This window comes from Pteronotus mesoamericanus, unplaced genomic scaffold (genome assembly GCF_021234165.1).
Source record: "Pteronotus mesoamericanus isolate MK-2021 breed Mesoamerican mustached bat unplaced genomic scaffold, CSHL_Meso_final scaffold_371, whole genome shotgun sequence".
NCBI classification, from domain to species: Eukaryota; Metazoa; Chordata; class Mammalia; order Chiroptera; family Mormoopidae; genus Pteronotus; species Pteronotus mesoamericanus.
The window spans coordinates 4,271,998-4,294,619 of NW_026555314.1; the positions used below are offsets into that span (position 1 = coordinate 4,271,998).

Consider the following 22,622-nt stretch of genomic DNA (forward strand, 5'->3'; position numbering starts at 1 on the left):
AAGGGTTGAGTGTAATAGGAACAGCTGTCCAGAGGGATTTTGTGATTTTCAATTTTAGCATCTTCCCTCAGTAGAAGATAGCAGAAGGAGACCAAAAGAAATACACTGAGTTTGGGTATGTACCTCTTGTTTAATGAAAAGGGAAGGTGTTCCGTAGGAAAACCTGCTGAAAGTCCTAAGGGTTGGCTAAACAGCATAAAGATCAAACACTGCGGGGTGGCAGAAAGCACCTCCCCAAGAAAGAACTACAAACTGTTCTCACAAGAGAGAAACCGAAAGGTCTGTCTTCTGGAGAAAGAGAAGACATGGTTTTCAGTGTCCAGTTACGGCGATAAGAGCTTGTGGAATTTCTCATTACAAAGAATTCCACTTAGAGCGACCTGATTCAGAAAAAAAAGCTGGGAATGATTATTAGATGTAGGAAAAGTTCTCTCTCTATTAAATTACCTGTCCTTTACGAGGCAGCCTAAGACAGATTCAGGTTGACGATGAAAATCCACATTAATGTGAAACTTTTCGAGTATATAATCTAAAGTACAACAGCAAAGTTTGTTTAGAATCTGGTGTTGGGTCAGAATGGTCATGTCCTGGGGCCTGGCTTTATTCAAAGTAAGGTTTTAAAAAGCACTCTTCAATTTAGTTGATACCATAAAGTTTCATATTTTTGTAGGGTTGTTGGACTTGCCTGGCACCATTAATCACTGAACCTTTAATCCCCACTTGGCTTTCTTATTAGAAGCCAGATGTAAAATGTAGAGTGAGGGGCACCCCAACCTCTGACTTTACCACCACCATAACACTTTCCAAAGGGCATCTGAAAGTGCGTGTTTTTTCCACCTGTTTTTATAAAGATCGTGTGTAATCACTGTACAACAGAAAATGCTAACACAGAAACAAAATATATTTTTAAAACCCTTAAGTCCTAGAATGTAAAGATAACCACAGTTAATTTAGTAACCATGATTGCAGATATTTCTCTATTATACACACAAACAAAAAAGAGTGTCTATAATTTTCTATGAATGGGACCGACTGACCACGGTGTCTTCCAACCTGCTTCCTCCGCTTCACTCACAATATTATGTCTCTGACATCTTTTTGGACAATAAAAACATTTCCCCTTTTGTAGCTTCACTGTATTTTATCAATTAAATAAATACTGGAGTATTTACAGATTTCCCTATTAAGTAAAACATTTTAGGTTGCTTCCAATATTTTCCATTATATACAACATTGATAAGAAATTTCTCCTAAAATTAATTGTATCAAATGGAATTTCTGGGTCGAAGGTTTGAAAAGTTTGAACATACTCCAACATGAATGTGTTTTTTCCCTTACAGCCAAAATTGAGTCACCATTCTTTTCTATTTTGAAATCTAAATTCTAATCACATCTCAGCGATAACTAATGAGGCTGAATTTTTTTTTTTATTTTTCCCCACTTCTGTACTCGACCTGCCTATTTTCCTCCTATCCAAACACCACGTTAGGTCAAGCCTGCAGACCAAACCCAATCTCGCCCCCAGTTTGGTTAGGATGATACACCTCAGCCTCATCTTGGTAATGATTCCACCCGTGACACATACACGCAGGGCTGACGAGCTGCTGCTCTCAGACCCTTTGGCCTCAGGGTGCCTCTCACCTGATCGGCCCCTCATGGCGATTTCACAGGTCAGCTGCTTGAAGTATTCTGGAAGGTCAGCATATTCACTGCCATAGGAGATAACCTTAATCCCTTTGTCCAGCATGTTTTCTCGAAGCTTCTTGAACTCATCCACATCTCCTTTCCGAACTAGCATGAAATGTTCTAAGTCAGATTTGTGCTTGACAGCCTCCAGAAAGAGGGCTTGGAAAGTGGTGTCATCCACAGTCTGGCCGCAGCCCAGGAAGAGAAATGACTTGTTTTCATACAGTTTCTGAATCTCTCTCTTGCAGGAAAAGAAACAACATATTAACAACGCCATGAACACACACGCAAGGCCTGTCTGAAATAAAGAAGTCAACAGGGCCATCGTTGAAACCGCTCCCTTTAAAAAACTGTGGTCCCCATTGAACCAAGATTTTAAAGAACAGATAAGTCCCCAAATCTGACCTCCTTCTTGTTTATTACTATAACTTGAGGATTGGTCTACAGCTTATCCCTACCTGGCATTCTCCTGCTGGCTCTCTATTCAGGGTTTCTCTGGGTTAGCACGGGTCTAGTGACCTTGCAGTTTATTGCATAGAACGATGTGCCCAAAGGCCATAAGGCAACCAGTAGGTCTTCACTATATCTTAACTCTTTTCATTTTCTGGACTATATTTGCCTTAGAAACTGAACCAGTGAAGATAATTTCATCACCAGATTTTCTCTAGGGAAGTCTGATACTGAAAACATTATTATGAAAACATTAATATGAATTCCTGCTTCTTGCTTAAAATATAAGTACATTAGAAATTATTTTGCTTAAGTGATCACTCAGTGTCAGTGATGAATGCAGTTCCAACAGATGTCAGGGAAACAGTATGTGGGGAAAAAAGAAGGCTTTTACACTTTCTCTCATGGTCTGTCTTTTGCCACATCACGTAGATACAATCATTCTAAGTGACCCAGACCTGAAATTGCTAGTATATACTGGTTTCAGAGTTGGGGGCCAATGAATTACTCCCACATATGACTGGCATGGGAGAGGTTTTGGGTTCGAAGATACATGTGTGAGCAAGTCTAAAACTTACATCTCCGAAGATCAACAAAGAAGATAAACTCCTCTTCATCACCTCATCCAAATTTTTTCCCACTGAGCAGTAAGTTTGAGTAAGTGTGGTAATTCAATACAAACCCATCATCATTTACACAAAAGTACTTTAGAATGTATGCTTTAGTAGCTACTGGGTCAATAAAAAGCTACATAAATTATTATTGGCAGAGAGAGAGTTATTAATACTATGATAAACCAAACAATAAATAAGGGAAATAATGTACTTTTCATTTGTGAAGATGGTGACCATGACCAAGTGCCACCAGTTAGCTGTCACCCAACAGCAAACAAAAACCGCACAGCTTGGTACCTGGAGAGTACATTTCCTAAGATGGCATGCATACCAACAGGCTGAGGGCACAGGACACAAAATGTGACCTTCCAACTTTTAATCAATGAAAAGAAAATGTCACCCCCTGAAGACCAATGGAACACTTAAGAGGTTTCCCAGGAAGACCAGCAAGATCGGCACCACTCACCATGACCTCAGCATTCCTGAGCACGTTCTGATACCCAGCGGGATGAAGGACGATGCCACTAGGATTGGTGTAGACCCCGTGGATGTGTAACACGCTCAGCTTCCGCTTCTCTTGTGCCCACTCCAGGACCTGCACAACACAAATACAGCTCAACCTGGGTGGCAGGGCTGAACACTGGCTTCAAGGTCCCAATGGGCAAGATGTCAAGGCTTCTGACGTAACTCTCTAGTTTCATGATATATCACAGAGCAAGAGGGCAAAACCTGATGTGGCTTCAGCTTCCATCTCAGGCATGACTGTTAGGACTGATGGCAGCAAGTCCGGTGATACCACATGGAAAGCAACAATCAAAAACTAGAATGTATTTGTCATCACTGCAGAAACGATAGGGGCCCTTTCCACTGGGGACACCCATGAGAGAAACAAATGACTGTTTCAGGAACAATCCCCAAGAAATCAAGCTTTTTGTGTAGTCCCTTTTCACACTTACTTGGCCTCATGGCTTGCTTCAGCCAGGGCATCAATCAACACAACGCGAACAGAAGCTTAAAAAAAGGTTGGCACAATGAGTCTTATTTCTCTCTTGCTGCTTTTAGAACCCAGCTGCCCTGTGTAGAAGCCTGGGCTAGCCTGTCAGAGATGCAGGGTCCAGCCAACTGTCTGCAACGGCAGGCACAGACGCGAGGCCGTCTTCTGCCGCCCGGCCAGCTGTGGCCTGGCCACCAGATGACTGCAGGCACGACGGTAACCGCATAACCAGCGAAAGACCTGCCCACTGAGCACGGCTCAAAAGACTAATTCCCATCACTGTGGGGAAATAAAATGTTGTTTTAAGCCACAAAGTTTCAGAGTGGTTTCTTGTGCAGCAAATGATGAACAGTAAAGCTATCAGTTCAGTCACTTGAGTTACCTAAAAAGCTACCAATGAAGATTAATCATTCAGACCGCCACCTGACTTCCATAGTTCCATTTTCCCAAGGACTCGCGACAGTAAAATTTATTCATGTAACATCCTAGAGTAATAAGGTATGAATTTGGAAAAACAGTCAAGAGACACAGGGATTTAAAATTTGAATATTATTAGGCCCCATCCTGACTACCAGTCAATGGCTTTAACTATTAAACTTTAATATTGCCCCTAATGTGGACTAAAAATACAAAATAAATCTTGGCAATCCAGGATGAAAATGAGAGGGAAAATGTCCTGATAGGTATCCTTCACTTTGAAAAGGCCTGATGCTTCTAATGCTGGGCAAGCTCTTTAGGATTATATCAGAAACAGTGCAGACACTTTCTAGCCATTAATTTCTGATTTTCATTCAATCATTTATTTAAAAAAATTTATATTTAGTAATTTGAGAGAGAGGAAAGGAGAAGAGAGAGAGAAAGAAACATCGGACACAAGGTGGTCTTCCAGAGTCATAATGTAGTTTTCATTCATTTCCAGATGAAGTTGGCATAAAGAACATATTCTAAGACAAAATTCTAAGTCAACGTTATACTCACCTGATAATATCAGGTATTACAGAGATCATATAGTTCAAATGACTTCCTGCTTCTTGCTTTAAAATTGGGTGAAACTGTCAAAACTCAGAAACTGAACTCTTTTAAGATCTGTGAGTTTTACTGTAGGTTGATTTTATCTCAAAAAAACCCAAACAAACTCCAGCCTGGGAGAAGCTTCTGTTCTACCTCTCCATAAATGCAAGTACTACACACTGTACCAACCAGAAAACAGGTTTTCTCCATGAGCCTGAAGCATAGACTAATGCTTTACTTTTTACCTTTTTTTCATCAGTAAGGTCAAGGGATTCAAGCTGTTTTCCCTGATCTGCTGCATACAGTTCCAGGAGATTGTCAAAATTTGTAGTCAACACCAGGGCTCCGTTTTCCATCAGGTGGAGAACTGACTGTAGCAGCTGTTTCCCAGAGTCTTCAATCTTCGATTCCAAGTTATCAAATACTTCATATAAACAGTCCTTAAAAAACGTGGATCGAACATTACTAGTACGCTGGGGAGGGAGTTGAAAGAGAAAAATTAATGCGAGGTGTTTTGGTACATCATTTGCCTTAGTAACAGTAATAGCAATTTTCTGAAAGATACTTTGTTCCTAAAATAAGGGTTACTATATTGCCTACCTCACAGGTTATAAGGAAAACAGGATGATACATGCAAAGTTCCCAGCACAATGCCCAGGAGCATCGCACTACTACATCACATGCAAACAAGCACCAGCTCTGCAAACAGACACTTTCACAGAATGAAGAAATGGGCATGGCCAAGAGATGTCAGTTACTACCAGGGCTAACTGCAATGCTGGGGGAGAGAGCACAGCACCAACTGCCCTCTAATTTGCCCCTAGGAAAGAAAACAATACGTACTTTTGTAATCTTTAACTAGGGAATAACTAATATGAGACACCTCTAAATGTTGTTTAGCACCTCTTTTTCTAATCCCAGGAGTTTTTTACAGCTGCCTACGGATTTGGATGTTTATGCTATGGATGCTATGGAAAAACTTACTTTCTCCCTGCCTGTTTTTTTTCCCTTGCATAATTTAGCGATTTGTTTACAGGAAGAATACTTAGTATTACTAGGAAGAATATTTAGTATTTAGAAAGGCTCTCAAACATCTTCATTTTTCAACTGTTAAAAATACCAAATGTCAGTTCTAAGCAGATTCCCTATTTCTTAACATATGGTTTATTTAAATAACTGCTTTCCCAGATTCATTCTGAATATATGTAAATATCTCTGTGGACTAATGAGGAAACACAATACCAATCTCAGGTGGAAAGATAAAGTGGCCCCTGGAACAAAAGGAATCTGAAAGGGAAAGTGGCTCTGTAATATGCTGTAATACAGACCTGCTCCCTATCTATTCCTGCAATATCATCGCCTTAGGTGATGTCAGAAAGGCCCCAGTGTTCCCCATTCAAACTCCCAAGTCCCTGAGCTTTGCTGCTAGATGCTGGTCTCCCTCCCTTTCTGGTTCTCTTTGTGCATATTTCTAATAAGCAATGCTCAAGATAAAGACCTGTTTCCATAGAACCATGGAAGCAGATTCATAAAACATACTTCAATTTACCAAATCCTTTTCCTCCTTTTTCAAAGTATATTATAAAATTATCAATTATTTATGCTGATCAAATACATCCACAGAAGAAAAATTTGAGCAGAGGTGAAACAGTGCCTCTCCGTGGTGGTGACACGCTCAGATGTCAGTCCCTGGTCCATGTGACACCTACTACTAGACAGGCTCCTCACTGCACCCTGTTGTCAGGGGGCTCAAAGATTCTTTTCCAGTGCTAAATATACATGGCCCATAATTTATGTGGCTAAGAATGTATTTTAACTTTGGTCCATTCTCATTACATAAGGGCACAAATAATTCCATCACATATTGTAGCAGCCCACAGACAACCAACAGAGGACTCTAACAAATTTAAAATTAAGTAAATACAGTTATTTAAAGGTCTTCCTTGTGTTTTATAACTTCATTTTAGCCTCTGATTCATGCACACACAGTTATATAACACTATATTCAAGCACCAGTTATTAGTCATTATGCACAAAGAAAGAAACACCTGGATATACAATAAAAAAAAAAAGAGCACTCTGATCAGTAATAAACAGTGAAGAATTTATAACCTCAATTATTGATTTTCACTACATACAAGAGTCAATTACTATTGAATGTCAGGCACTTTTCTGTTTGTTATGAAAAATACAGTGCCCCTTTAATGTCTATCAAAATTACAATTCATTTACCTTATAATTTTGAAGTTCCATTTTTAGGAATATATCCCACAGATGTAATTGCAAACAAATGAAATGACATATACAAGGTTACCACTGCTTGGTTATCTGCAACAGTAGGAGACGGAGAGAAGCCCAGCGCGCACACACAGGAGGCTGGCATGGGAAGACTGCCAGGACACCCTGGTAAGCAAAACAAAGGGGGTACAGGGCAGGGTGCCTAGAGTGCTACCTGTTGACACAGGGGATGAAGGCAGTGAGATGAGAATATAGTCCTGTTTGCTTCTTTTTGCAGAAAGAACACAAGGAGGACACTCAAAGAGCTGGCAAGACTGGGGACCTATTGGGGGGCGAGCCTGGGCAGAGAGGAGGCAGGCACCGATGCGGGGGGGGGGGGGGGGGCACTGTGATGCACATAAACCTTTTCACCTCATTTGGACTCGGGCAATGTGTATAAACAATACCTATTCAAAAAAGCAAAATTACGTTTAAAATTAAGAATATGTTTAGTTTTCTTGTGTTTTATAACTTATTTTGGACTCCAATTCATGCACACACAGTTATATAACACTATATTCAAGCACCAGTTTAATCATTATGCACACAGATGAAAACGCCTGGGTATACAATCAGCTAATCATGGGTGTGGAATGTATTTTCTTGCTTCTAAGAAAAGAAATACAAAAGGTTAAAGCCTGGAAATAAATGCCACGAGTCACTTGTTTTAGCTAGCTGTCTTTCAGTCCTATTTCTTTAATATTACATTTTGTGTATCAACACAGAAAGGAAGAAAAGAGGTTCTTCCGTCATTTCACTGATTTCTTTGGACTTAAAAAAGAAATGAACATTTTTATCTCTCGAAGCAGGTGACTCGGAACTAAATTTCCCACCAGTGGCCTCTCTGAATCAGGACAAAGGAATGAAAACAAAAGGCATTTCCACGGTCAAAAGGAAATGCCGAACTCCCACACAACTTCCATGAATATTTTCTCATTCATTTCAAACAGGAAACTGAAGCCAATGCTGCTTCGTTTCCTTCTGCCCTGTGCCTCTCATCCTTCTGATCCCCAAGTGAAAACAAACATAAACCTGACTCCTTCACCTATATTCTAACACTTATAGAGCATTTACTATGTGCCAGACACTTTATATTCGTTATCTCACTTATTCTTCACAAAACCCCAGTTTCATAGGTGCCAAGAGATTCTGAGAAGTAAAACGATTTGCCCAGGGCTTCCTTAAATGGCATTTTTTTCTGATTCTGAATGCTCTCTGCATTGAGGACAATGTTACTTACTTCCCTGCTGTAAGAAACTGGCTCAGTAGATGGGCCTGTTAACTCTCTCCATGTTACTGTTGTTAGATTCTTGTGTGTGTCTGTGTGTGTTTTTAATATGGACAGTTTCAAACTTACACAAAAGTAAAAAGATTATTTAAAAACCACCACCACATACCCATCACCCCGTCTGAACGATAATCACACCACAGCCGATCTGGTTTAACCTAAATCCCATCCACCTTCCCCCTTCCCCACTTCACTACATTTTTCAAAGCGATTCCTAGGTATCATATCATTTCATCCAATACTTCAGTAGGTTCCCGAAAAGAGGACTCCCCTTTACAGATAAAACAAAACAAGCAACACCATTATCAAAGCTAAAAAAAAAAAAAAAAAAAAAAGGCAATACTATTAATTTCTTATGTAAACCAAAAGAGGCCACATACCAAACCTCACAAGCTCAGGGGAGGTCAGTATGGCCGGCTTACAAACTCAGACACTGAAAGCAACCACACAGGATGGTCTGAACATCACAATTCCTAACTGAAAGTGAGTCATAGCGCATAGTCATGCCTGTAGTTTCCTGGGCAAAGGTCAGTATTTACATTAACTGAGCATGTCTCTTTTTTTTTCCTCTGGTAACAGACGTTTGGAAGGTCAGAGTAATCCTCCTTTTCCACACTCCTCAGGGCGCAACTCCCCACAAGAGCAGGAGACCAGAGAACCCTTCATTGTTAACTTGTACCTCTACCACCCCCACGCGCACCATCTCTATGTGCTGTGTTATCAACTATCCCATACCCACCAATGGAAAAGAAGCGTGTCTGTATCTGTTTTACTCTTTATCCAACCCCAGAAATTCCCCCTGCTTTGCTTTGTCCTGCCTCCCTAATCTGTCACCAATGGATTTCACATAACCGCTTATGTCTCCTCCTTTGATTCTAATGTATGAAATAAGCTGCAAAACTGCCATTCTCAAAGCATTTGCTCCTCGCGGTCGTCAGTTTGGCTCTGGCAAACTCCAGTAACCATTGTGTTCTTCATTACCGAAGACTTTCAGTATGGAAAAAACCAGTTTCACTTAAGGATGTCCCTCATGACGCAGTAAAAAATTAACTGTATTAAATCTTGACTCCTGAGTACCTTGTCCTTCTAATATTCTGTAGGAAGAAACAGGAAATCTGCACAAAGCACTTCTGTGTACTGAAGTATGATGGCTGTCTCCAAGGCAAAACACTTGTGTGATTATTTGAACTGTTAATTGAACTAGCCATCTTCTTTTTCATCAAACACTTTTACTTCAGTGACTGACAAATGACGGTTATTCCGATTTGGGTATTCTCAGGCATTTTTCTCAAAAATGAACAACAGGAGCCTATGATGAACAAGTACTGATTGCTGTCACTGTTGCCTATGATGAAATCTCAGGTTTCAAGCAAAAATCGGCATTTTAGAAAACTTTTATCTGCCACAATGAGCTAGACAGTTTTCGAATCTCTGCGATGAGATTGGTGGCAGTATTAGGGTGCACTGTTTTATTGTGCAGTGAAATGTTTCAACATTTGGAAGCCATGTATAACTCAGTGAACTAGTATTTTCCAAATGACCAATGCATGTTACAAAATCACATACGGGTAAAAGATTCATTCTATGTGCCAGATAGACCGATGGATTTACCTAATGCAACAGAATGGAAAAAGGTCAAATTCAGATAACCATTAATATGGATATGATTTGACTTCAGGTTCCATATTGTTAGTAATCTTTTTAAAAATTTTTTCTATTCTATTGACTATGCTATTACAGTTGTCCTGATTCCCCCCCCTTATCCTCCCTCCACCCAGCACCGCCCCCTCCCTCAGGCAATCCCCCCACCTCGTTCAGTAAATTCTTTGGCTACTCTCTTTCCTACACTGTACTTGACATTCCCAAGGCTACTCCGTAACCACCTAGTTGTACTTCTTAATCCTCTCACCTCTCTCACCCATTCTCCCATACCCGCCCTCCCATCTCTTTATCTTTCACCTTTGGCATTTTAACTCTGATGTGTCTTAGGGTGGGCATCCATCTTGTTTGGGACTCTGCTTCCTGGACTTGCATGTCTATTCCCTTCACTAAATTATGGAAGATTTCTTTCATTATTTTTCAAATATATTTCCAATTTCTTGTCCTTTCTCTCCTCCTTCTGGCGCCTCTATGAAGCAAATCTTAGATTACTTAAAGTTGTTTCACAGGCTGCTTACACTATCCTCGTCTTTTTGGATTCTCTTTTCTTCTTCTTGTTCTGATTGGTTGTTCTTTGCTTCCTTTTGTTCCACATCATTGATGTGATTCTCAGCTTCATCTGCTCTACTGTTGTTTCCTATAAATTGTTTTTTATTTCAATTAATGTACCCTTTGTTTTTGACTGGATTTTCTTTACACTGTTAAGGTCTTCACTAAGTTCCTTGAGCATCCTTATAACCAGGGTTTTGAACTCTGCATCTAGTAGATTGCTTATCTCCAATTCATTAAGCTCTTTTTCTGGAGTTTTGATCTGTTCTTTCATGTGTCTTTGTCTCCTTGTTCTGGCAGCCTCCCTGTGTTTATTTCTATGTGTTAGGTAGAGCTGCTTTGACTCCGTGTCTTGGCAGTGTGGCCTAATGTAGTAGGTGTCCTGCAGGGTCCAGTGGCACAGCCTCCCCTATCACTCAAGCTGGGTGTTTGAGGTACACCCTTCGTGTGGGCTGAGTACACCCTCCTCTTGTAGTTGAGTCTTGGTTGCTGTTGGCAGATCAATGGGAGGGATTTACCCAGGCCAGTCAGCTGCAAGGACTTACCACTTACCACTGACCTTCACCCTCCATGAGGGATCATCTGGGCAGGGGCAGGTGTGGTGGTCTGTAGCTGTCCACTGGGTGCACAGGCTCTGGGGTTTCCTGGGTGGTGCAGGCCAAGGTCAGCCCCCACCTCTGTTCTGCCCGGGCCACCCTGCCTGAGGTATAAAGCCATCTGAGATGGCTGCTACTTGTGCTGCGCTTGGAGATTTCCAGGAGAGGCCAAGCTGTGAATCTAGGCTGCTAGTTCTGGGTCTGGGGCTCACTGAGGCCAGCTGCTGCTTGTTTGAGAGGATTTAAGAAGTAGTGAAGTGCAAACCAAGACCATCCACATGGAAAAGCAGCTTGGGTGGGCCTGTAAGTTGCGGGGGCGGGGGGCGTTTGGCAGGGGGGAGAGTACCTAGGGATCTCCAAAGTGGGTCAAACAGTGTTAGCCAGGCTTATGGAATCTTAGATATGGCACCAGTGTGCTGGCTCTATGGGGGAAGGGCCCAGAAAAGGGACAAAGGCCTCTGCTCTCCTTGGTACCAGACACCTCAGTCTCCCCCTGCACACCACAGGTGCCCCTCAGGCTGCCACCCCGTCGCCGCAGCTCAGAGGGACTGAGCCTGAGTAGGTGAGTCTGTGTGTGGTTCTTTAAGAGGAAATGCCTGGGGCTCCAGCAGTTTCTTCCACTGACTCAATCCGCTGGTTTTTGCAGCCAGAAGTTGTGGGGACTTATCTTCCTGGCACTGGAACCCTGGGCTGGGGGGCTTGGAGTTGGGCCAGGACTCCTCCAAGATATTCCTCCCAAATTTTTACCCACCACACATGGATATGGGACCAGCCTGTTCCACATCTCTGCCTCTCCTACCATTGCAGATGGATGTGGTTTCTTTAAATCCATAGTTGTCAGACTTCCATTCAACTCAATTTATGTCAGTTCTGAGAGATGGGTGGTCTACATTTTAGTTGTAATTTGGCTGTGATTGTGCGAAGAAGTGAGCCATGTCCGCTTATGCTGCCATCTTGACTGGAAGTATCCATATTGTTATTAATCTTTAGGAAGCCACCACTTACTGAATTTCTGGTGTAGTATAAACAAAGAATATCTATACTTCTTTCTTTTCCAGCTATGCATCTGTGGGACCTGATTTTTTTTTACTTATATTAAACCAAACCAACACAAATATAACAGACTGACTATATAAAGCAGGTATGAGTACCCAGCTGTTTTCTATTAAGCCAGGCATTAAGAGATTTGCAAAATTGTGAATTATTACTCTTCTCACAAATTGTTTTAAAAAAAGTTATTTTTCATAAACATTCATGTTAACATATAATAAGTTTACTATTGTTTTAAAATGAATTATTTTAAAACTTTCTCAATTTTAATTTTTAATTTTGGAGTCTTGACCCAAAAAAGTTTAACAATTGCTACTCTATTAGGACTGACACTATTCTACAACTATAATTTAAGGTCAATGATAAATCATCATCCACAGATAGGTAGTGATCTTACTTTGACATATTTGGTTGGTATATATTTAGTGACACTGACTTTAAATCTTCTCATTACTTTCAATTATAACTAATCCCAAACTAGGGAAATTATGTTTTCCCTTCTCAGGAGATCTTTTGAATGGATAACTGACAACTACAGACAAGATAATAGGGTGGCAAAGCAAAACTGCAGGGTCCTAGTCTGAAATTCGACTTCTTAACATCTAGTCTTTTGGGACTAGTACTTCTTCTTTCCATCATGAGCTCTTTTTTTTTTCTTTTCTTTCCAGAAAAATAGCATTTTTATTAATAAACTGGTTCACACACATCTTTAATATTTTAATCCCTTACATTTTTTGTATCTATACTCTTAAATTACCTTTTATATGACAATAATTTCATATATTTTGGGACATTAAAAAAATACATTTTCCTTCCTCTCTGCTCAAGTGTACTTTAACAGATACTAATATAGCTACTCTCACTTTCTACTGAATCATATACCTTTTAGCTTTATTTTTACAGCTTTATTGAGATACAATTCACATAGCCTACAAATTGCCTATGTAACCCGTACAGTTCAATGATTATTTGTAGATTTACCAATATGTGCAACTGTCACCAGTCCACTTTACAGCATTTTGATCATCTCAAAAAAGCCCCTGCACCACTTACCATCCCTCTGCCCTCCAGCCCTGCGCCAGCCCTAGGCAACTACTTCCTTGCCCCTAATGGATTTGCCTGTTCTGGACATTTTCTATGAATGGAATCATCTAATATGTTGTCTTTCACAACTGACTTCCAGTTAGCATAATGTTTTAAAAGTCTGTTCATGTTGTAACATCTCTTAGTACTTAATTCCTTTTTATGGTCAATACTCGATTGTATGAATATGCCACATTTTGTTTACCCATTTGACAGGTGATGGACATCTGGGTTATTTCTACCTTTTGGCTACTATGAGTCATGCTATAAACATTCACATACAAGTTTATTATGAACATATGTTTTCATTTCTCTTGGGTATATATATTTAGAAGTGGAACTGCTGGGTCATATGGTAACTATATTTAATTACTTGAGGAACTGCCAGACTGTCTTCCACATTATCTGCACCATTTCACATCCCCAGCAGTGTATGGAGCTTCCTATTTCTCTGCATCTTTGCCTACACTTACTGACTTTTCCATTCCTGCCATCCTAATGGTATTTCATGTGGTTTTAATGTGCATTTTTCTAATGACTAATGATGTCATGCATCTTTTCATGTACTCATTGACCAACTGTGTATCTTCCTTGGAGGAATGTCTATTCAAATATTTTGCCATTTTTGAACTGAATTAGCGTTTTTACTGTTAAAATGGAACAGTTCTTTATATATTCTGGGTACTACATCCTTACGAGATATATGAAGTGCTAATATTTTCTCCCATTCTGGGGCTGTATTTTCACTTTCCTGGTAGTGTTCTTGGAGCCTAACAGTTTTTAACTTTGGTGAAGTGCAGTTTATCTGCTTTTTCCTCTGTTACATGTGTGTGCTTTTGGTGTCATGTTTAAAAAACCACTGCCAAATCCAAGGTCATAAAGTATTAGACCTTTGTTTTCTTCTAAGAGTTTTATAGTTTTATCTCTTATATTTAAGTCTTTAATCCATTTTGAGTTAATTTCTGTATATGGTATAAGATGAAGGTACCATGAGCTCTTTACAGCCTGTTAATTCTTTACATTGTTCTAAGTTAGTAACAACTTATCCCAATTAAGGACAAGGAAATGAAAAGAAGAAGTGAAAAAAGGCCCTAAGTTTCTAAAATGAGTCATGAACCCGGAGGAAATTACTTTTAAATCCATGTCTTTTAGGCTAACTCTTCATGACACTTCTTTCCTATAGGACTTAGGACTGCGTGGGTTGGGGAGGGGGCAGGTAAACACTGATAACTAACTCTTCAAGGAGTAACAGTTCATACACATACATATTTAAGGTGCACTTGACTTATACTTTGGCTATTCTATTATTTCCAAATATTTAAGTAAATCCTTATTTTTAAGACATTTATAAGACAGAACAAGACAAGGAGGCTCTTTAGCCATTAGGAATTTGGCATCCAACTCAGTTTGATCAAGCAAGACAAAATTCCTTATAAGTATTTTGAGTGACTGCCTTTAAAAGAACCTTAAAAACTTGTATTGCTTCATCCATAAAATGAGAACTATCCCTAATCTTTCTGACGTTTCCTAAAAAGCATGAATGCCAGTGAACACAGCTTTTTTAGTAGTGAGTGCAGAAAAAGTAAACTCAAAATACAGCCACAATGGAACAGTGGTCTCATTTTTTTACACAGAAAGGCCTCAACAACAACATCATCGTAGTCATCACCACACTCTCTCTCTCACACACACACAAACACACATACACGCGCACACACAAATATACCACATACTAAAATGGGATCAAAAGACAACACCATGAATGAGATCCATCAACAGATATTTTGCAGAAGAGGCAAATGCTATGCAAATCTACATGCTGGAAATGAATATCTGATCCCACTCACATGCATCAGATGGCTTTGGCAAAGTTCAAATGACAGGGTACTCACAGGAGAGAGTTTCTGAATGAGGTCATGGGCAACATGAACAAGATTCTTGTCTTCGTGGAGACACTTCTGAAATTTTTTGCTCTCCTCATCTTCTAGAAGATCAAAATCAATGGCAGCATCCAGCAAGGCCTGAATCAAGCCCTTCCAGGACTTCAGGGCTGGCACCTGCGGCGCTACCGCAGCACTTATGCCTGTCCCGATCACCAGCACGAGCTCCTGAGGCTTCTTACTTTTTAAGCTTGGAAGTAGCTTCCTAAAAAAGTTAACAAAAGAGAGGATGGGGAACATCCAACAGATACGGGGCACACAGACAGACTGTCTAAAACCACAGTTTTCAGCTGTGACTTTTATAGCTGCAAAGATGGCCAGTGCCAGTTTCTGACACCTCTCCAAAACAGCTTATGCACAAAGACCAGAGTGCTGTGCCAGCCTGCTGAAAAACAGTCATAAACCTTTTTCAGGAATCCTAAAAAGGCATCTTAAAATCAATTTTCTTCTTCACAGACCTCTCAATCTAAGAAAACCCACTAATACCAGGAAAAACTCCAATTATATTACAACTCAGCTGAGTTTTGCTACGTTATATTTTAAACCAGCATTATATTTCAAAGAACATGTCTGATGTAGATTCCTGAGAGAACAGAACCCCATACAAATCTAACTACTGTTGTTGAGAAACAAAGCAGGAGACGAAAGGCGGCCAATGAAAAATGTTAAGCCCAAATTTTGTGAACATTATTAAGATAAAAATGAGCTTGACTAAAATTGAGCAGGACAGTCAAACGTGGGAACAAGTTTGCCTTCAATTTGGTCTGGGTGTCCTCAGGCCAAAGGGAAAGAAAAAAGTGGCCAAGAGAATTCTAAAAACACAGGAGGAGCCTCAAGAACCTACATAAACATAGAAATAACTCTTCAATGGATATGACATAAAGTGAAAACCATCACTTTCTCACCAGGGTGAGCACAGAGTTCTGTCCTGACGTGTCCCTGCGAGACAGACCGGGCACAGGTTCTGTGTTTTGTTCTCCACCCCCTTCATTCTGCAGGCTATAATCCAATCTGTTTGAAATATACTGATATGCTTTACTTTTTGCTGAGGCATATTTTTCTCCCCCAAGAAACTGTCTTTGTCAACCTTCTGTCCAAACAATAAAATAAAGGGAAACAGGATCAGCATTTTGGCATAACCTAAGAAAGAACAACACTTTAAGCTTTGGGAAAACAGTAAATAACTTCCCTATCCCTAACTCCTGCATTCAGTCGTTCAACAAATATGAAAAATGTATAAAGTACCAGACACTGTATCATAGGCACCAGGGATGTATTTATGAGCAAAATGGAGCTCCTAATCTCACAATTTTATTGGAAAAGATGGTATTAGGTATTAGAAGCAAGTGATGAAAAATGATTTTCAGTTCAAGGGAATCAAGACAGTGAAGCAAACACAAATATAGACTCAGAAAATTTCTAGAAGGATTTACAAGAACTGTACATAGTGGTTCACTCTGGGGACTGGGGAGAAAAAAATTTTACTTTTCACTTGATTGTGCTGTACTGTTTGAAATTTTTACCTCCTACATTATAGATTTGAGGTATGTTTTCCTAATTTAAGACTTTCAATTAAAAAGAAAAAATTTCAGTTGCTTTTCATCTCTGGTTCTTTCTAAAACCACTAAATAATATTAAATTTTTTTAGAAGACATCAATTCATAAAAAGTGGAACTGGCAACGCTGAGAGCAGACAACAGAGGTGGCCACAACTTTAGAAGCCGTAGGGTCAGAGCTGCTGCCCTCTGCAGAACCCTGGGGCTGTCCGGGAGTACCTGAAGGTGGGGGGCTGGCAGGGCCCAAACAGGCAAATTCATGGCAAGGCCGTACCAAGTGGGCAGAATTCTGAGACTGGAGCTTGCCTTCCAGAAAGGCTGAACCAGAGGATTCTCAATGTGAGAACACTGTGCAAGGAAAGGTCTGTGTATGAAACAGAAGACTCTCCCCAGCCCCCGTCTCCCAGAGGAAGGCTGCCACACACCGGCAGTGAGCCTTATAGTTGTGCCCCATTCCCCACTCGGTCAGGAGGCTGGAGGACTCCTTCAAGGGGGAAATGGCCAGCCCCAGAGGAGACGCCCCCAGCTGCTCACAGGGGGGAGCCTGCCCCGTACTTGATACCCGCAGTGAGGCCCATCAGCGACCAAGCCCCTTAGGCACACACACAATCTCTGGTTGGCTTTTTAAATATAAGCAGACGTATAAAGGTCGCCTTATATTTGGGCAAAGGCCACAACACAAACATGTCACCAAAACAAAACTAGCAGATAAACTTGAACTTGGAGGAAACAAGAGACAATAAAGGAAAGAGAAGAAAAACTGAGAAGAAAACAATGACATCTTCATAGAGATTCACAAAATACATCTATAAAACATGAACAGAATGCTATAAAAAGGGACAAACACCTGATAACTAGATGATTTTACTCTCAGCAACCTGAAAATTTCACAATGATGTATTGATAAATTTTGAGGTTACTGACAATAACCATCCTTACAAGCTTCTAATAAAAAAAAAAAAAACACAAAGAGGTCATATAACACAAATGACCAGGAATCAGCATAGAGGGGCTGTTTTGGCAGAAACACTTAGGAGTTAGCAGAGAATGAGCAATAACTTCTTAACTCTAAGGAAAACAATTTCCTGCCTAACATTCTACACTCTGCCAAATCATCAAATAAATTTAAGTGTACAGTAAAGGCATTTTTCAAATGTTTCCAAACACTTTTCTCCTATGCATCCTTACTGAGGAAGCTAAATGAAGTACACACACACACACACACACACACACACGCGCGCGCAGACATGAGATCCAGGAAATAGGATCCAATGCCGGAGGGACGAATGAGGAATCCTCAGGGTGAGAGGAAAGGAAAATGGCACAGTCAGCGAACTGAGGAAGCTAAATGAAGTACACACACACACACACACACACACACACACACACACAGACATGAGATCCAGGAAATAGGATCCAATGCCGGAGGGACGAATGAGGAATCCTCAGGGTGACAGGAAAGGAAAAATGGCACAGTCAGCATGAGAGGAGCTGCTCAGAGGGGAGCACAGTCCAGAGGAAGAATCCACGGAACAAATATAACTAGTGCGTTACTCAGGTGTCAGTGTGTCTAGGAGACTGACTGTTTTGTCACAGAGTTTGAAGATAAATTGACAGGAACACAGAAAACAAAGTGAACCAAAAATTAAATTAAAAAAAAAAAGAGGCAATCTTTAATAACTTCGAGGCAAAAATGGACAAGAAATATAACCATAACACATTATTAGGATCATCTAAGAATATTATTTATAAAGCCATGTAATGTAAATATTAAAAAGAACCAAAAAAACGTGATATACAACATACTGGGGGGGGGGGGGGGGGAGACAAGGAGGGAGATCTATGAAAGCAAGCATAATTCTCATCTTCCATAACCGGAAATAGATAGTAATAAAACCAAAACACTGAAATATAGCAGTACACACAGCATTTAAAAACACGGATGTAACTACAAGAGAAACGCATAAAGAAGTTGAAAGTGACAGTGTCTGAGGGGGAATGAGTGAGGCATCGTGAGCCTTGAAGTACTGGCTTCTAAAACTATGTACATTCATGATCTTGATAAAAAATAAAATTAGATCCAAAAAAGAAATTTAATTTTACATAAAGGGCAACATTAATTAGTGAAAACTACGAGGCTACAGAGCAGGTCTGTGATCTTTTGTGAACTACCATCACTGGTAATGCGCTTCGCTCCTCAGATTCCCCTCCCCTATTTACCTGGGCTTTTTGGTGGGGGGGGGTGCGCCATCACTGAAGAATCCAAAAATGTTGTCTGTATCAGAGGCCTGGCTCCCTGTAGAAGCCATCAAGTTTCTAAAATATATTAAACACCATGGACCACAATTAGATGTACCATTCAAAATAGCATATACATTAAACAGTTTTAATAAGCTATATACCCTAAAGGTGTTCTAAAGGTAAACCCTGCTTAACAGGAATTCATTAATTCACGAGTGACCCAAACTTAAAGAATTAAATTCACCTAAAAGAAAGTAACTTTGAAAGGATGAATTTGGTACTCCAGACTGCCATTATGCTTCTGTTCCTGAGAGGCCCACCCCTCCCCGCCCAACTCTGAAAAACCCCAAACCAGAGTCAACTCATGTCAATTACTGGCTGTCATTTTGTGGAGTCTAAGAAATACCTTTTATTCTCCCAGAAAACAGGGGAAGACTTGGAACACGACAACCCACAGGTAAGTGTGCTAATAGTTCCCAATCACCCATTCCCTAACAGCCAAAGAAAAAAATTCGCAGGTCAAGGACGGAGCAACCAACACTCATTTGCTGCCTGTTAGACATTCCTTGTTGCTGGACAACTGTGTCCTCACAAGTAGTGGGACATGTTTCTCTAGCTAAACACACTGTGATAAATTGCCCTGGCTGGTGTCTCTCAGTTGCTTGGAGCGTTGTCCCGTAGACCGCAAGGTCCCCAGATCGATTTCTGGCCAGGACACATGCCCAGGTTGTTGAGTTTGATCCCCGGTCACACATGCAAGAAGGTAGGATTTTGATGTTTCTCTCTCACATCAGGAGAAAACAGGAATCACAAAATCACAGACATGACTTAGGAAGCAGACTATCCTTCTAGTCAGATCTTTGATTCTGTTGGTGAGAAAGGCGGGGTTCAGAGAAGACAGCTGAAATTACTTATCACAGCAAATCTTGCCTTAACTTAATAATCATGTGACATGCTTGTTAAAAGTGCATGTTCTTAATAATGGTCTGCTAATTCTTTTTTTTTAATAGTAGTTATATATTTTTAAATTAATTATTTATTTTTTTCAAATACATTTGTCTCTTGGTCTGCTAATTCTAAAGACTGTGTGTTCTCGGGCTCATATCCCACATTACTGAACCACAGTATCCAGAATCTTCAGGGGATTCTTATGATGAGGCAAGTAGGAAACACCTAAGTGAAATCAAGTTTTCTGCACTCCAGCTCTTTGGCTAAATGCAGGGTGCACAACTAGGCACCCTACATTTACGTCACCTTCTGTTCCTCCAAGTGGGAGGCCTCATTTATTGCAACCTAACCACTTCCCAGTTTGCTAACACCAAAGGTCAGGAGGTAATCATAATTAAAATATTTCCATGGAATTTTAATTTATGTGAGGTTATTCCCTACTCTAGAGTCTTTGCTCTAGACTGAAGAAGTAGTTGTAGGAGAGTGGTTACTTCTCCCCCATATGGGATAATGCATCAGTTTGGGGAGATTTTTTTACAAGTATAGCATAAAAAATGTGCTTATGCTTTCTCCTGAAATATCGTTCTGTAAGCCCAGTGCCTGAACAAATTACATCCATGTCAAAAATACCATGCATTGAGAAAGATGAAAATCAGTATGCTCACATCATATCTGATCATACAGACATTGTTTTCTAACAGGACATCATCACGTCTTTGATCTAAGTAAAGGACTTCTCAGAGGACACAATCTTACATGTACAGCCCTGTGGCATCTAAGCATAAACCGTATCTTACTCCTTCTAGAGTACTGCTTCAGGACAAAAAAAATATATTTTTTTAGCATTTTACCCTAAACAATATGCAATTACTATTAAAGAGCTTCCAAGCTAAGTGTGAATTCCTAACATGCATCAATCAACTACTTTAGACATCAATTTCTTATATGTGATTATTTGAGTTTTCATTTTAGTGGGACACGTTATGTGTGGCCCAGGTGGAAAAAGCTTTTCTGCCACAGGAAAACAAAGACAATTATCTATGGAAATGTCTTCATCACTCCAGTCACTGCTAAGCACAGAGAAATCCTCCAAGGCCAATAGAGTTCAGAAAAATAACAGTCAAATACTTGGTACGTGCTGAGAAAGTAACAGCAACCTCAGTAATAAGTTTTTTAAGATCTAAGTCTTCATCGAAGACAGGACAGACTTTGAAACCTGTCAGCCTGGCAGGAACTAGAATGTTTGTATCTGGTGGATGGAAAGGGGGAAAACCAAGGCACGTGTTCTAGGAAAAACCTATTAAGACACATGAAAAAAGGACAAGAGAAAAAAGACTGGCAAAATGAATGAAATGCCGTTTGTACAAACTAGAGGACTTGTGGATTCGACATATCAAAGGCCAGTGGTTCTTGCTTTTGGGGGATCTTGGTGTCAGCCAGAATGGTAAAATCTGATGGCTTTTCCTTTTCAGAGTCAGCAGGAGGCCAAGCGAGCCTGAGCGCCTCCTGCCAATCCCGCCCGCTCGCACCTCTCCCTCTGCTTCCCGTGTGCAGTCTTCAGCTCCAACAAGCGACTGGCCACAGGGAACTCAAGAGTAATTCACGTTGGTATATGGGCAGATGAAATACATTGCCAGGAGAAAAAAGTTCTAATAATGGCATTTTTGCCTGGAAGTAAAAGGCAACAATGACTAGCTTAAGAAGGCGGTACATTTCTTGCTTTAAAAGCCCCCCCGAACATGTCTGTTAAAAAACAAAAACAAAAAAACCATGACAAGAATAAACACTGGCTTATTTCTCTAACCTGAACATAGACAAGGGTTAACTTCATTTTCTAAGGGGAAAAGACAGCCATCCTCTGACTTTGAAGAAATTAAGTCCCGCTAATTGTGGCTTTTGGACTAATTCCAACACATCTGGTTTTCAGCAACTACAGGTGAAGGGAGGAAGGAAAAACCCAGCGTAAGGTACTATAAAAGAGCACCCAACAAGCGTGCTGACAAGTAGCAAATAAACTATTTTACTCAGGAAGCTGGTAAATTCAGTTCCATACTGTAGATTGCAGCCTTTCCCAGCAGTGTATAAAACAAATTTTCCATTTCTTATTCCGGGCTGAAGGACTCGCATGTTGCTTATACTAGCTAGTTTTAATTATAAAACCAAAGTAAACACACCATGCATAAGAAAACAAACCTGCTTCAAGAAAGAATAATGGGAGACCCAAATGAAAACCTGACTTAATTAGCAGTTGGCGATGGAAGCTGATGACTTTACTGAGCAAAGAACAAGAACTTCCTTGTCACGGCTTTCCCTCCTGAGAAACTGCTGAGAAGGTAAGTCCTGCAAACGACGACACCGGGTGCTAACAGAAATACTAGATAAAGAAAAAAAGGTACAGTTTCCATGTATCTAGTAGTATGATCACGCAATTTCATCACAAATGACATAGGCCACTGGTTAAAAATGAGATTAAATACACCTTTGAGGCCAAGGTTTTATGTTCTGGGGAGTCCTTAAAAACTAAATTCCTCCTATTAATACAGTGTGAGTTATGTACGGCAATGCCCTCGACTGCTTGTTTTCCATGTCGACAGAATTCACACAACATGCGGTGTACAACTGCCATCACAATAATAATATGCATGTTCGGTAAGAATATCCCAACTAATTTCCACCCCTT

The 22,622-nt window shown here is 40.3% G+C and overlaps 1 protein-coding gene across 1 annotated transcript in view; it reads right to left on the bottom strand.

Annotated features, from left to right (window-relative positions):
- Positions 1-22,622, bottom strand: part of LOC129086336 (protein FAM118B-like) — a 40,431-nt gene that overhangs the window by 2,960 nt on the left and 14,849 nt on the right. The window contains exons 2-6 of the mRNA XM_054592798.1: positions 18,974-19,069; positions 15,150-15,402; positions 5,001-5,228; positions 3,217-3,345; positions 1,642-1,927 (exon numbers count right to left, since the gene is read on the bottom strand). Of these exons, the coding sequence (XP_054448773.1) occupies positions 1,642-1,927; positions 3,217-3,345; positions 5,001-5,228; positions 15,150-15,402; positions 18,974-19,062 (985 nt within the window). The 5' untranslated portion in view covers positions 19,063-19,069. The remainder of the gene's footprint in view (positions 1-1,641; positions 1,928-3,216; positions 3,346-5,000; positions 5,229-15,149; positions 15,403-18,973; positions 19,070-22,622) is intronic.